The sequence below is a fragment of the Eucyclogobius newberryi genome, unplaced genomic scaffold, assembly GCF_026437365.1.
Source record: "Eucyclogobius newberryi isolate DKJ021-1_F unplaced genomic scaffold, fEucNew1.0.hap1 SCAF_15, whole genome shotgun sequence".
Taxonomy (NCBI): Eukaryota; Metazoa; Chordata; class Actinopteri; order Gobiiformes; family Gobiidae; genus Eucyclogobius; species Eucyclogobius newberryi.
In genome coordinates this window covers 5,331,913-5,345,030 of record NW_027315779.1, presented here as the reverse complement: position 1 = coordinate 5,345,030, position 13,118 = coordinate 5,331,913, and the positions used below count along the sequence as shown (strand labels likewise).

At 42.9% G+C, this 13,118-nt stretch overlaps 1 protein-coding gene across 2 annotated transcripts; it reads left to right on the top strand.

Moving 5' to 3' along the window:
* The first annotated feature begins 1,320 nt into the window (after nucleotides 1-1,320).
* On the top strand, nucleotides 1,321-10,380 carry LOC140360553 (septin-4-like). Of its 2 annotated transcripts, XM_072445803.1 has the most exons (13): nucleotides 1,321-1,400; nucleotides 1,619-1,641; nucleotides 3,407-3,766; nucleotides 5,924-6,020; nucleotides 6,193-6,279; nucleotides 6,350-6,473; nucleotides 7,611-7,745; nucleotides 8,186-8,303; nucleotides 8,384-8,485; nucleotides 8,593-8,689; nucleotides 8,938-9,100; nucleotides 10,043-10,142; nucleotides 10,220-10,380. In XM_072445803.1, the coding sequence occupies exons 1-13, from the start codon at nucleotides 1,355-1,357 to the stop codon at nucleotides 10,289-10,291; spliced, it is 1,524 nt and encodes a 507-aa protein (XP_072301904.1). In that variant the 5' UTR covers nucleotides 1,321-1,354; the 3' UTR covers nucleotides 10,292-10,380. The 2 variants fall into 2 exon arrangements, with proteins under 2 accessions (XP_072301904.1, XP_072301905.1); XM_072445804.1 differs by lacking the exons at nucleotides 1,619-1,641; nucleotides 3,407-3,766 and having other exon boundaries at nucleotides 1,341-1,400.
* The last annotated feature ends 2,738 nt before the right edge of the window (nucleotides 10,381-13,118 follow it).

Below are 13,118 nucleotides of genomic sequence, written 5' to 3'. Positions count from 1 at the left end.
CTAACCCTAACCTTAACCCTAACCTTAACCTTTACCTTAACCCTAACCTTAACCTTATCCCTAACCCTAGCCTTAACCCTAACCTTAACCCTGACCTTAACCCTAACCCTGACCTTAACCTTAACCTTATCCCTAACCCTAACCTTAACCTTAACCTTAACCTTAACCTTAACCTTAACCCTAACCCTGACCTTAACCCTGACCCTAACCCTGACCTTAACCCTAACCCTGACCCTGACACTGACCTTAACCTTAACCCTAACCCTGACCATAACCTTAACCTTGACCCTGACCTTAACCTTAACCTTGACCCTGACCTTAACCTTAACCTTGACCCTAACCTTAACCCTAACCTTAAAACGGCGCGGTCAAATAGCGCAGCAGTTTCAGGAGCCGCTGCACAAAATAACATGGCAGTTTCGGCCGCGGCTCTGTAAACACTCCCTAAAACAAAACTGAAACACTGACTTTATTATCTAAAACCTATATTTAGTGTTTAAAAATCACTTAACGCCACACTCTTGTAGTTTAGTTTAAAAAACACGGTAAATGATATTTAATACAAATCATTTGTTCTATTGTAGGTCCATGTGGTTAAGGCTCATACACAATACACACCTACATAAATCACTGATCGTGCCTTTTCTGGTCACACTGCACTGAAAGAGTCATACCAACGCAAAGCTCAAGCTATTGAGGAAAAACAAAAACAAAAGCAATACAATTGTAGCAAAGTAAGCTGTTGCTTCAGCCTGCTACTTTTGGACTCTGCAACACTAAGTCATGAAATATACAATGTAATGTACAATGTAAATTAGCCAAATAAACTTAACACAGAGTCATAAAAGGTCCGCAGGAGTGACCGCTTCACTGCCTTCTCAGGAGAAGAGCCTGCTCAGGCCTTTCTGTACAGTACTGTAGTGTACTGTACTGTACAGTACAGTACAGTACAGTACAGTACTACAGTACAGTGCAGTACAGTACAGTACATCAGTGTCGTGAGTTCAGACACCTCCTTAGATGAACTTATCCATTCAGTGCTAACTCTGCACGTAATAATATTAACCCAATATTTTTGCATCTTATTTTAATTCTGTTCAGAAGGCTACCTTTAGCATAATCTAACATAGGCCATGGGTCAATAGCGCCCCCTCGTGGTGCGTCCGCGCGCTCAGCGTTGACCACGCGCGGAGAGAAGCGCTCGTCCCACTAACCTTTCCATGAGTGTCCCATCAGAGAGCGCCCTCCCTCCGCGCACCATCGCCCCGCGTCTTTTTCTGCTTTTAATGATTATTTATGTGGTAAATGTTGCTCATGTTTCGTGCTGGGGCTTGATCTTTTACTGAGAAACATTATGGAGCGCATGTCGTCTCCGGTGCGCTTCAGAAACAACAAAAGGGGTAAGGCTCGACGTTAGACCTGCTGCTTAAACTCTGTCACTTGTTGAATAGACTTGCAGACTATTTTATAATAGGTTAAAATAAAGGCAAACGTGGAACCTGTCTAGTATCATAACAGGCTCATTTAAACACATTGTATTTGTCATTTCACTTCTTTTCCCCCGATGACCAGTGTTTATTACTGTTTCACGCATGTGCACATTTCTCCTCATAACAAGCTGCAACTCTTTCAGAAAAGGAGGTAGGACTCATCTGAACTTTTATTTGAACACTTTTATACAAGCAACGTGGTATTTGTAATAGATTGTGAAGCTCCCACCCCCACTAGAGCATTAGACGTCTGGGTTAAGCCTGCTGCAAAGCCTTGTGGGTAAATAAAGCTGACAGATGGAGGAACCACCAGACTAATTGAGATTGGATCAACACACGGAGACGATCAGACCCGATACAACCCGATACATGATGCTTTTGTGACATCTCTGGTGAAGGGTCCGCCACCTGCAGTTTTCCGTGGAGGCGTTGCTGCTTGTCCTGGGACGTCCACACTCGTCTCTCCACAGAGGAGAGGGGGGTTTAATGCCACACTGTGGGACATTCCAGACAGAACAATAACGTCTCCCGTGGACTCTCTGTGGTGACGGACTCTCCGCCAGCAAAGATAAATAGCGCTGTTTTAAGTTGAATCATTCAGTTGTTGTTTTTTTAAGCCTTTTTATGTGTAAATACCTGAACGGTCTGTTTTTAGTGGCTGATTCTCTCTTCTTCTTCTTCTATGGTGTTTTATGGCGCGTTACATCACCGCCAGACTTTATTCTTCACTTCCAAGCACATGAGATCCTCTTCTTCTTCCTCCTCCCTATCTCCTTCCTCTTCTTCTTTGGTGTTTCGTCTTCTCCACTTCCTCTCGCTCCTCTTCTTCTTCTTCTTCCTCCTCCCCATCTTCTTCCTCTTCTTCTTTGGTGTTTCGTCTTCTCCACTTCCTCTCGCTCCTCTTCTTCTTCTTCTTCCTCCTCCCCATCTTCTTCCTCTTCTTCTTTGGTGTTTCGTCTTCTCCACTTCCTCTCGCTCCTCTTCTTCTTCTTCTTCCTCCTCCCCATCTTCTTCCTCTTCTTCTTTGGTGTTTCGTCTTCTCCACTTCCTCTCGCTCCTCTTCTTCTTCCTCCTTCTTCCCCCTCGTTCCCATCTTCTTCCTCTTCTTCTTTTGGTGTTTCGTCTTCTCCACTTCCTCTTGCTCCTCTTCTTCTTCCTCCTTCTTCCTCCTCCCCATCTCCTTCCTCTTCTTCTTTGTTGTTTCGTCTTCTCCACTTCCTCTCGCTCCTCTTCTTCTTCTTCTTCCTCCTTCTTCCTCCTTCTTCCTCCTCCTCCTTCCTCCACCTTCTTCTTCCTCCTTCCTCCTCCTCCTTCCTCCTTCCTCCTCCTTCCTCCTCCTCCTTCCCAGTGCTCCACGGCGGCGGGCCCTGTGTCTCTCTCTTAACAGACGGGTGCAGGTGCCTGGGCGTAATGAGATCACAAGTCACAAAGAGTCAAGTAACACGATGAAAGCATAATGGCCTTTGTAGTAGCTTGGAGAACTGCTTTAGTAAAAAAAAAAACAATGGGCCATAGTATTAAACAATTCAATAAAGAATAAAGTCTGGCGGTGATGTAACACTTCACAAAACAACAACAACAACAACAACACAGTACTGGTAGTTATTATATGCAGGCTTGAACGTGGGCAATTGTTTCATTCCACGGATGTAACACAAACGATCCCTGTTATATTTTAAAACAATAGGATTTGACATAATTGATCCTTGTCGTTTTATTCAGGCTCGACACATTCTGATCGCTATTGTTCTCTGCGTTCCTCCTGAGTCGACTTGACGCCGGCCCCGAGACCTTTGTGTCGCAGGATTAACCGAGACTGTAGTGCGTTAGATTACACTGGCTTTAGCCGTCTTTGTTGCGGTCGTTGTAAACGGTAATTCCTCGTCATTGATCCTTCCTGTTTCGCCCCGTCACAGTTGGCCAGTCTGTCCATTTCGCACCGGGACGACGCCCAGTGTCCGTTCGCCATGAGAGACCTGCCTCCGTCCAGTTTCTCGGACGACGCGCGCACGATTCCAGCCGACCCGACCTCTGTGGTGAACGATGGGGGACTCGCCGGTCAGCCCGCGACCCACGGTTTGGTCCGGCCCGTCCCGCTGAGCGCGTCCGCCTCGCCGACGGCCCCACGCAGGCCGAGCAGATCTGGGTCAGACGCGGGGTTTAGTCCCAGACTCAGAAGACAGATGGTCCCTCACGGGTCTTTGGACTCGCCCCTCAGTCCGTCTTCGAGGCCGCGCAGCCCCTGGGGACGGTTTGACCCCTACGACTCGCCAGAGGTTCGTTATTTCAGTTGCTTCATTTTGAGCAGAGTAGATTACGTGGTGTTTGTACTCTCTGCATCGTCTCCTCTCCAACTTTATTTTCACGTTAATCTCTCCAGCGTCAGTCTCGTTTGTCCAAATCTTTAAATGGACACATATTATGCTAGATTGACTTATTTGAGCTTTTAACCATGTTATAACATTGTTCCTTTAGCGCAAACACATCCAGAGTTGCATTTTGCTTCATTGACACTTCCTCTCCCCTCCGAGCATGGAAAACACTCTTTTTAATGTATTAAGTTGAGTTACGTTAACTTATGCGCTGTTTTTAATTCCATAAATCAATGTCAGAGTCGTTCTGAGCAAATCTGTCCTCAACTCATGACCATTACAACTGAGCAGCTCTTAAAAAAACTAATAATTCTAAAACATGAGATGGTAAAGTAAAGTTTCTCAAGAGCAAACAAAGTACAGAGACTTTTGCTGCTGTTCTTAACTTGGGCAGGACCAGGACACTGTCGGTTAAGCCAAACACACCAGATTAATGCCATGGATTAATCTACACCCATTGTCCCACTGTCACTGTCCCAAGCACAGCCTCTTGCACCCGTGTACATGGCACTGGAGGATGTACATGGCACTGGAGGATGTACATGGCACTGGAGGATGTACATGGCACTGGAGGAGGATGTACATGGCACTGGAGGATGTACATGGCACTGGAGGATGTACATGGCACTGGAGGATGTACATGGCACTGGAGGATGTACATGGCACTGGAGGAGGATGTACATGGCACTGGAGGATGTACATGGCACTGGAGGATGTACATGGCACTGGAGGATGTACATGGCACTGGAGGATGTACATGGCACTGGAGGAGGATGTACATGGCACTGGAGGATGTACATGGCACTGGAGGATGTACATGGCACTGGAGGATGTACATGGCACTGGAGGAGGATGTACATGGCACTGGAGGATGTACATGGCACTGGAGGATGTACATGGCACTGAAGGAGGATGTACATGGCACTGAAGGAGGATGTACATGGCACTGAAGGAGGATGTACATGGCACTGGAGGATGTACATGGCACTGGAGGATGTACATGGCACTGGAGGATGTACATGGCACTGGAGGATGTACATGGCACTGAAGGAGGATGTACATGGCACTGGAGGATGTACATGGCACTGGAGGATGTACATGGCACTGAAGGAGGATGTACATGGCACTGAAGGAGGATGTACATGGCACTGAAGGAGGATGTACATGGCACTGGAGGATGTACATGGCACTGGAGGATGTACATGGCACTGGAGGATGTACATGGCACTGAAGGAGGATGTACATGGCACTGAAGGAGGATGTACATGGCACTGAAGGAGGATGTACATGGCACTGGAGGATGTACATGGCACTGGAGGATGTACATGGCACTGAAGGAGGATGTACATGGCACTGGAGGATGTACATGGCACTGGAGGATGTACATGGCACTGGAGGATGTACATGGCACTGGAGGATGTACATGGCACTGGAGGATGTACATGGCACTGGAGGATGTACATGGCACTGAAGGAGGATGTACATGGCACTGGAGGATGTACATGGCACTGGAGGATGTACATGGCACTGGAGGATGTACATGGCACTGAAGGAGGATGTACATGGCACTGGAGGATGTACATGGCACTGGAGGATGTACATGGCACTGAAGGAGGATGTACATGGCACTGGAGGATGTACATGGCACTGGAGGATGTACATGGCACTAGAGGAAAGGCCCATGTGAAAATCAGCAAACATGTGATATATAAGTTATATTATAACTTTAACTGTTGTATGTGGAAAATTCATTCCGTCTTCTTTTTTAAATTAAACTTCACTTTTCTTCTAATAAGACAGATGTATAGAAGCGTTATCTCATTTACCTGACATGTTTCGGGGGCGGGACTCCCACCTTCATCTCATACCTCCATAAACCAGATACTAACTTTTGGCTTGCACAGAATGTAAACATAGCCAATAATGTAATAATAATGTATAACATGAGCTCATTCCTCACACTAAAGGTCCTCGGTTAGATTCCCAGAGTGTGCAAGGCCTTTCTGGCCCTAAAGACCCGTCCTTGGTGCTTGTGTTGACCTCTGGCCTTTCTCTCTGCAGGATCAGGACAAAGAGTATGTGGGTTTTGCCACTCTTCCAAACCAGGTTCACCGGAAAACAGTTAAAAAGGGCTTCACCTTCACCGTCATGGTGGCTGGTAAGTGCATGTGCTCATGTACCTGGGAGTTTTTCATTTTTGTTTCCAGTTCATGTTTCAGTTTGTGTTTCATCATAATTTCATAATGTATTGTAAATCATAAATCTAAGATATTGTGTACAATGTGTTTGCTCTGCCATGTATTGCTCAAAACAAGTCTTGTGGTCGACAGGGGAGTCCGGGCTGGGTAAATCCACTCTGGTCAACAGCTTGTTCCTCACAGACCTGTACAAAGACAGAAAGGTCCCTAATGCGGAGGGTGAGTCGATTGTATATTTATCGTTGACATGTGCACATTTGGATCATGTTTGTGTGGTGTGTGTGTCCAGAGCGCATCAGTCAGACTGTGGACATCGTCAAACACACCGTCACTATCGAAGAAAAGGGCGTCAAGTTAAGACTCACCATCATAGACACTCCAGGGTTCGCGGACGCGGTCAATAACTCAGAGAGGTGAGGACAACGAGGGACAACGAGGTCTGATATGGACCCTTTAAAGTTTGTATATTAAAAACATTCTAAACTTTATAAAAGGAGGCAAATGTGGAGAAACTGGGATTATGCTCAGAATATCACAAAGTATAAAAACATTCATGGCGTTTTGGGCAAATGAAAAGCAGAGCTCGGTTTTAAAGACATTTATAACGAGTTTATAATAGACACTTGGTGGTCAAATCCTAGTTTTTAGCTTTTACTTGACAAATATTTATTCATTCATTGTATCTACAGTTATATTACATACTTTACCCCAAATATTATTGTTTTGTGAAGCTCAAATCCAATTTTGAGACGAGAACATTTTAAGTTTTACATCTTTTTGTTATAGAAAAGCAACGTAACTGACATTTCTACCCTGGAAAATCAAAACATGTGAAAATGTGAAAATGTGAAAATGTGTTAGAGTCGAATTCATTCCACCTCCATTTGACATTTAAACATTCTGTTGACATTTCACCAAAGTGTCTATTGGATTTCTTCTTCTTCTTCTTCTTCTTCTTCTTCTTCTTCTTCTTCTTCTTCTTCTTCTTCTTCTTCTTCTTCTTCTTCCTCTTCCTCTTCCTCTTCCTCTTCCTCCTCTTCCTCCTCTTCCTCCTCTTCTTCCTCTTCCTCCTCTTCTTCCTCTTCCTCCTCTTCTTCCTCTTCTTCCTCTTCTTTCTCTTCTTCCTCTTCCTCCTCTTCTTCCTCTTCCTCCTCTTCATCCTCTTCCTCATCTTCTTCCTCCTCTTCCTCTTACCTCTCCTCTTCCTCCTCCTGCTCTTCCTCCTCTTCCTCTTCCTCTTCCTCTTCCCCTCTTCCTCCTCTTCCTCCTACTCTTCCTCCTCCTCATCTTCCTCCTCCTCCTCTTCCTCCTCTTCCTCCTCTTCCTCCTACTCTTCCTCTTCCTCCTCATCTTCCTCCTCCTCCTCTTCCTCCTCCTCTTCCTCCTCTTCCTCCTACTCTTCCTCCTCCTTCTCATCTTTCTCTTCCTCCTCATCTCTTCCTCCTTCTCTTCCTCCTCCTCTTCCTCCTCTTCCTCCTACTCTTCCTCCTCCTTCTCATCTTCCTCTTCCTCCTCATCTCTTCCTCCTCCTCCTCTTCCTCCTCCTCCAGTTGGAAGCACCTCGGGGACTACATCGACCAGCAGTTTGAGCAGTATTTCCGGGACGAGAGCGGTCTGAACCGGAGGAACATTCAGGACAACAGAGTGCACTGCTGCCTGTACTTCATCTCACCGCACGGACACGGGTACCTCACCTTTGTCACCAAACAAACCAAGAATACCAATGTTAGAGCTCAAAAGGCCTCATCCTGTTCTGATTTCACAACTTTTAAGACATTTTCAACACGTAACATAGGCTAACTAGCTTTGACACCAACATAAAACTTTAAAAATGTGTCTTTTGCAAAGTATCATGTGATTTATTTGTACGGCATATAGTTTTAATTGCCAAATGCCATCCAAATTCAATGGGAAATATACGATAAAACAGTACTTCCTGGATTAAAGATAGCTGTACACTTTTTTAAAACGAGTGCATCAGAAAGACGTTCACACAATATTTTGGGTCTAATTTGGAGAGAAAATACATATATCTAAATGTCAGAGATAAAACTGGTCCCTTTAGTCTGATTTTTGATGAACATAAAGAATAATAAAATGTTTTGCTTTTGTTTTCCCTCGACAGGCTTCGTCCCGTCGACGTCCAGTGCATGAAGGCGTTACACGAAAAGGTCAACATCGTCCCGATTCTGTCCAAAGCCGACAGCCTCACAGCAGCAGAGCGGCACAAGAAGAAGACCAAGGTGAGAGAAACTGAAGAAAGAAACAAAACAGATTATTATATATGATTATCATTCAACGCACTCCCATCTGTGTGTTTCAGATCCGAGAGGAGATCAAGCAGTTCGGCATCAGCATCTACCAGTTTCTCGAGTACGATTCAGACGAAGAAGAAGATTTGAAAAGACAAGACCAAATTCTCAAGGTTCAGGAACTTGTTATATTATTCTGTGTATTCTTCTTTTTTTTCCCCAGGCTTAATGTTTTAACAGTGTAACGTTTATGCGTTTCCTCCTCTCTCTCTTTCTTTAGGACAGCATCCCGTTTGCGATCATTGGGAGTAACGTCCAAGTGGAGAACAACGGTCGCCGGGTCAGAGGGCGGCTGTATCCCTGGGGAGTGGTCGAAGGTAACGACAAATGACAAAAAATGACAAAAACAAGTCATTTTTCTTCTTTTTTTATATTCCGATGTCAATGCCACTGATAACAAATCCAAAAATGTCCCAGATATGTCATTTCAAAGTGTTTTTCCAGTGTATTCACCGGACACGACGCAAAATACCATGCAACACTAAGACATATTGTGCGACGTTTACCATCGCTACAAACCCATAGCATTTTTTATCTACTGTCACTTTGTCCGTTTGCGTTTGAGTGGAGAACCCGGTGCACTCGGACTTCCTGCTGCTGAGGAACATGCTGGTGCGGACCCACATGCAGGACCTGAAGGACGTGACCCGCGAGTCCCACTACGAGAACTACAGGGCCCAGTGCATCCAGAGCATGACGCGCATGGTGGTGCACGAGAGGCAGCGCAGGTACGAGCAGAGCAACGTCGCAACACATTGAACTCAAAGTAAAAGTGTAGATCGATCACATTATGCTTTCATTATAACATTTTAAGTAACACAATGAGCCTATGAAGTAGCGTAAGGGTGGTGTAACGATGCAGTTGCAGGTGGGAGTAAACCACAGTGACGTTCAGACTGTATTGTATTAGAATATTTCCTTTTTCTAATCACTCAAATAGGAATAAATAGGAAATTAGGAGGATGTTCCAGAAGCTGAGTTGACAACAGTGTGTGGAAAGCTCTTGAGTCTATGTTCTGACACATGAAATTGTAACTGAGTCCTGAGGAGAGGCAGGAGACTCCGGACGTCTGAGGAAGTAGAAGTTTATTCAGCGTCAGTCCAGGACCCGGCGTCTTGAATCCTCGACACATTTTGCACTTGTGTTGGGTTCTTCAAGCCTGACGCTGCTTCCACACACGAGACGAGTTGAGCGGGGAAACTGAACGTGTTTGAGAAGGACATAATCTGTGACACAGCAATGGTAGAAATTGAGGCGTCCTTCTGACTGTGCACGAGATGGGAATTCTACAAGAAAAGTTTGACTGAGCCATATTACACCATATTACGCCCTAAAGCCTGTGTTACTTTTACGTTTGTGGGTACAAGCTATTGCCTTTTAGGTCTATGGCTGATATCCAGTGTTACAGCTTGACATAACTGCAAACATAACATAGTAACTCAATGTTTAGAGGTTACTGGTTTATTTGTTTTAAGTGCATACAATCCTAAATAACCACAACACAAACATAAAATAAGTTACACTATTTGAACTCCTATAAATCTCTAAAAAAAAGAGAGCTGAAATGTTTGCTCTAAAATATCAGGTTTTAACCAGGATAAACAGTTGTCCTCATGATTATCTTCAGTGAGTTCATGTTTTATTTTGAAAGCGCTTTGTTCCTCTTTAGTTTACGTGAAAAGCATCGAGATGGAAGCCTGGCAGAGCTGCCTTTGCCTTTGGGCATCGACCCCGACACCCAGCGACTGATATCGGAGAAAGATGAAGAGGTTTGTTCACTGTCTGACCCGTTCTCCAATCACAATATTTAACCCATGTTTAATTTGTCTTATTTCTGTGACTGAAGCTGAGGAGGATGCAGGAAGTGCTGGAGCGGATTCAAGAGCAGATGCAGAGCAGCCAAAGAGGAGGAGTCTGAAAACGCAACAGAGACCACAGTGTTTTCATCTTCGAGTTCATAATGTTTCAGTTTGGTTGTTAGTACTTCAAGAGGAGTCAAGATAAGAAGAAAAAATCAAATAGATTTTAAGAAATAACTAAGCTGCCAAGAAATCATTTATTACGATTGTAAATATAAAAAAATCATGTCAGGTTGAGTTAAATACTAAATAAAAATAACATAGTTGAATATTCCGATGCAAAATTAGGGGTATAAATTGGGATAAAAAGTGCAAAAGAGAACAAAATTGTCATTATTTCGTTACATCTTCTGTGTTTGTGAATTTCACTGTGTCACGATAAGAAAACTAAATGAACTTAATGAAAACAGAATGTAAAATGACACAATAAAACATATTTAATGGACATAACTAACCACCAAAACATCTTAAGAGCTGAATCACTGCCATGAGATTGAATACATGATTTTATTTGATTTGTGGAATTCTTAATAGTAATTTAAAGGTCTTTGTAGTTGTTACACTGCCATCTGGCGGACAAAGGATGGAATCACGTCACACATTTTCTGAGGTTAATTTATTATTTCGTTTTAGTGGTTTATTAATATACTGTGTTTTATCATTACTTTGTGTTGTGTTTTATATTTTTTCTCTAAACTTTTGTACATTGTCAATACACAAATAAAACAAGGACGCCGCTTTGTTGTAAATGTAATAAGAATCTTTATTAATCCATCGGCATAATTCTTCATTAATATCTGTGTTCATAATCATGTAATCTTAAACAGTGGACAGTTAGATCTAAAAGGCAGCCCAAAGTGTACAGGCGATATATAACTTAAACTTTCTCCATAGGGAAAACACGTTATATTCATATATAATATCAATGTTGCATGAGGTCCTAGATCCTGCCCACGTCGTACAGTTTTATACATGGTCCCGAAAATAATCATACAAACAAAAAGACAAAACTAAAACAGCCTTCTACATGCAAAACATAATAAAAGTAACAAGCATTTTTTTAATCCTTAGATACATACACTCATATGCCAAAACGTGCATACGATCACAAATGTACAAAATCTCCATACGTACAAATTTTACAAAACTCAATTTGAATATTAGGGTTATCAAGAGCTTTTTTTGTAGACTTTTTCGTTATTTCCACCCAGTCAAAACTCACAAAAACAACGACTTTAAAGGGGCACTGTGTAACTTTTCCGATCCGTTTTTCGTCTGCAGACTGTACCCGGAATGTTTGCTCCTCGGCGCGAAACCACCCTCTATCGTCAGGGAAACGAGCTGCAATTCAAACATGTGCAATTAAATAAATACAAATGTTTTAGTGTCACGATGTCCAAACACCCCGAGGCGTCGACAACATCTCCGTGGTGAGGAGCAGCAGCAGAAAAGTGACACGGTGTTGCCTTTAAATGAACATTTACAGACATTTTCAACAGTAATCTCCGGCTCTTTCCTTTTGCACATTTAGAGAACGTGTTTGCCAGAAACTTGTCGTCACAGTGTTGAGGAAATCTGAGTTGTAGTTGTAGGCACACACGATAGGCTCATACCGGTATCACCTTTGTATAAAAAAATATTCTACTTGCTACGCTTTCTCTCTTTTCCACACACTCGTCATGCACAAAAGGGGCGAAACTAACCCAAAAATACAGCCATGCTACGGTACAGTAGGATTAATATACTACGTAATATAAAGCATATAGGATACAGTTACATATAGGTACATAACATACAGGGAGCAGAACTTGGAAATGACTCGGGCTCAAAACAGTCATGTAAACGCGACAATCACACCGACAAACGAGGACTAAATGGTATCGCAGCACGTTTTTCCATTTTTATAGAGATTTTTTTTTCCTTTAATACATTTCACTTTGGGGTCAAAAAGGCTGAGACAGTTACAATCTCAAAATGAAATACCGGTTTGGTTTGTGGAAATGTTGAATCAAGCCAAACCATAGCTTATAATTATATATTTTGGAGATTTATTCATTTCATTTCCAGATTGTGGAAAGGCTGCCATCTAAATACATTGCAAAATATATGTATATATATATATAACTTGTTTGGTTCAAAATAAGTGCTGTGTCAATACCTCAGTTGATTCTGCAGACATATTCTCCCATCATTATTATGTTCCAGATTAATTACACAGGAGCAACAACAATGCATGTGTTAAAAAGCATGATTTGTGTAGATTTAGAAGGATAATTCATACCAATTCAAACCGAACTAGAGTCCACTTTCCTACTCAAGCAGACTGCCTTGCCTTGCCCTTCAAACAAGAGCTGTTGTTGTTTTTGCCAAGACTATTATTGGAATAAACGTACTGTCGTATCCAGGCTTCTGTTTACCAGCGGAAGCCGTATGATACCAGGGTGAAGCAGCAGGGGGCGCAGTTGCATCAAAATGAACAGGGTAAATGACATGTTTAGTGGAGTCAAGTAACTCGACCCCAACAAGGAAACCACTAACTGAATGTTTCAAGAGCAGTTTTCAGTGGTACCCCAACAATACACACATTTATACTTATATATATATACTACAAACAGCATTAAGTATGTGAGAAAGTCAGTTCATCCGTTTTTATTCTAACGTTTTGAGTAGGTTTACGGTTGGATCTACGGTTGGATTCTGTTTCCAAGTGCACAATGTTGGTTTGTTTGCACTTTTTTTAAACAGATGTGAAGCAATTAGGTCCAATGCGATCTGAAAGTATTTGTGAGTATTGTGAGTATTGATACTTCTAGTTTCGATGGAAGATTTAGCATCAATTAGAATCTGAGCGTTGACTTTGACAACCCTGGCGGTCAGCTTTGAACA

Coding starts and splice junctions, on each gene's coding strand:
- LOC140360553 (XM_072445803.1), top strand. CDS start 1,355: ATGGAGCGCATGTCGTCTCCGGTGCGCTTCAGAAACAACAAAAGGG. Junction 6,021..6,192: donor CTTCACCGTCATGGTGGCTG/GTAAGTGCATGT, acceptor TGTGGTCGACAG/GGGAGTCCGGGCTGGGTAAA. Junction 6,280..6,349: donor AAAGGTCCCTAATGCGGAGG/GTGAGTCGATTG, acceptor GTGTGTGTCCAG/AGCGCATCAGTCAGACTGTG.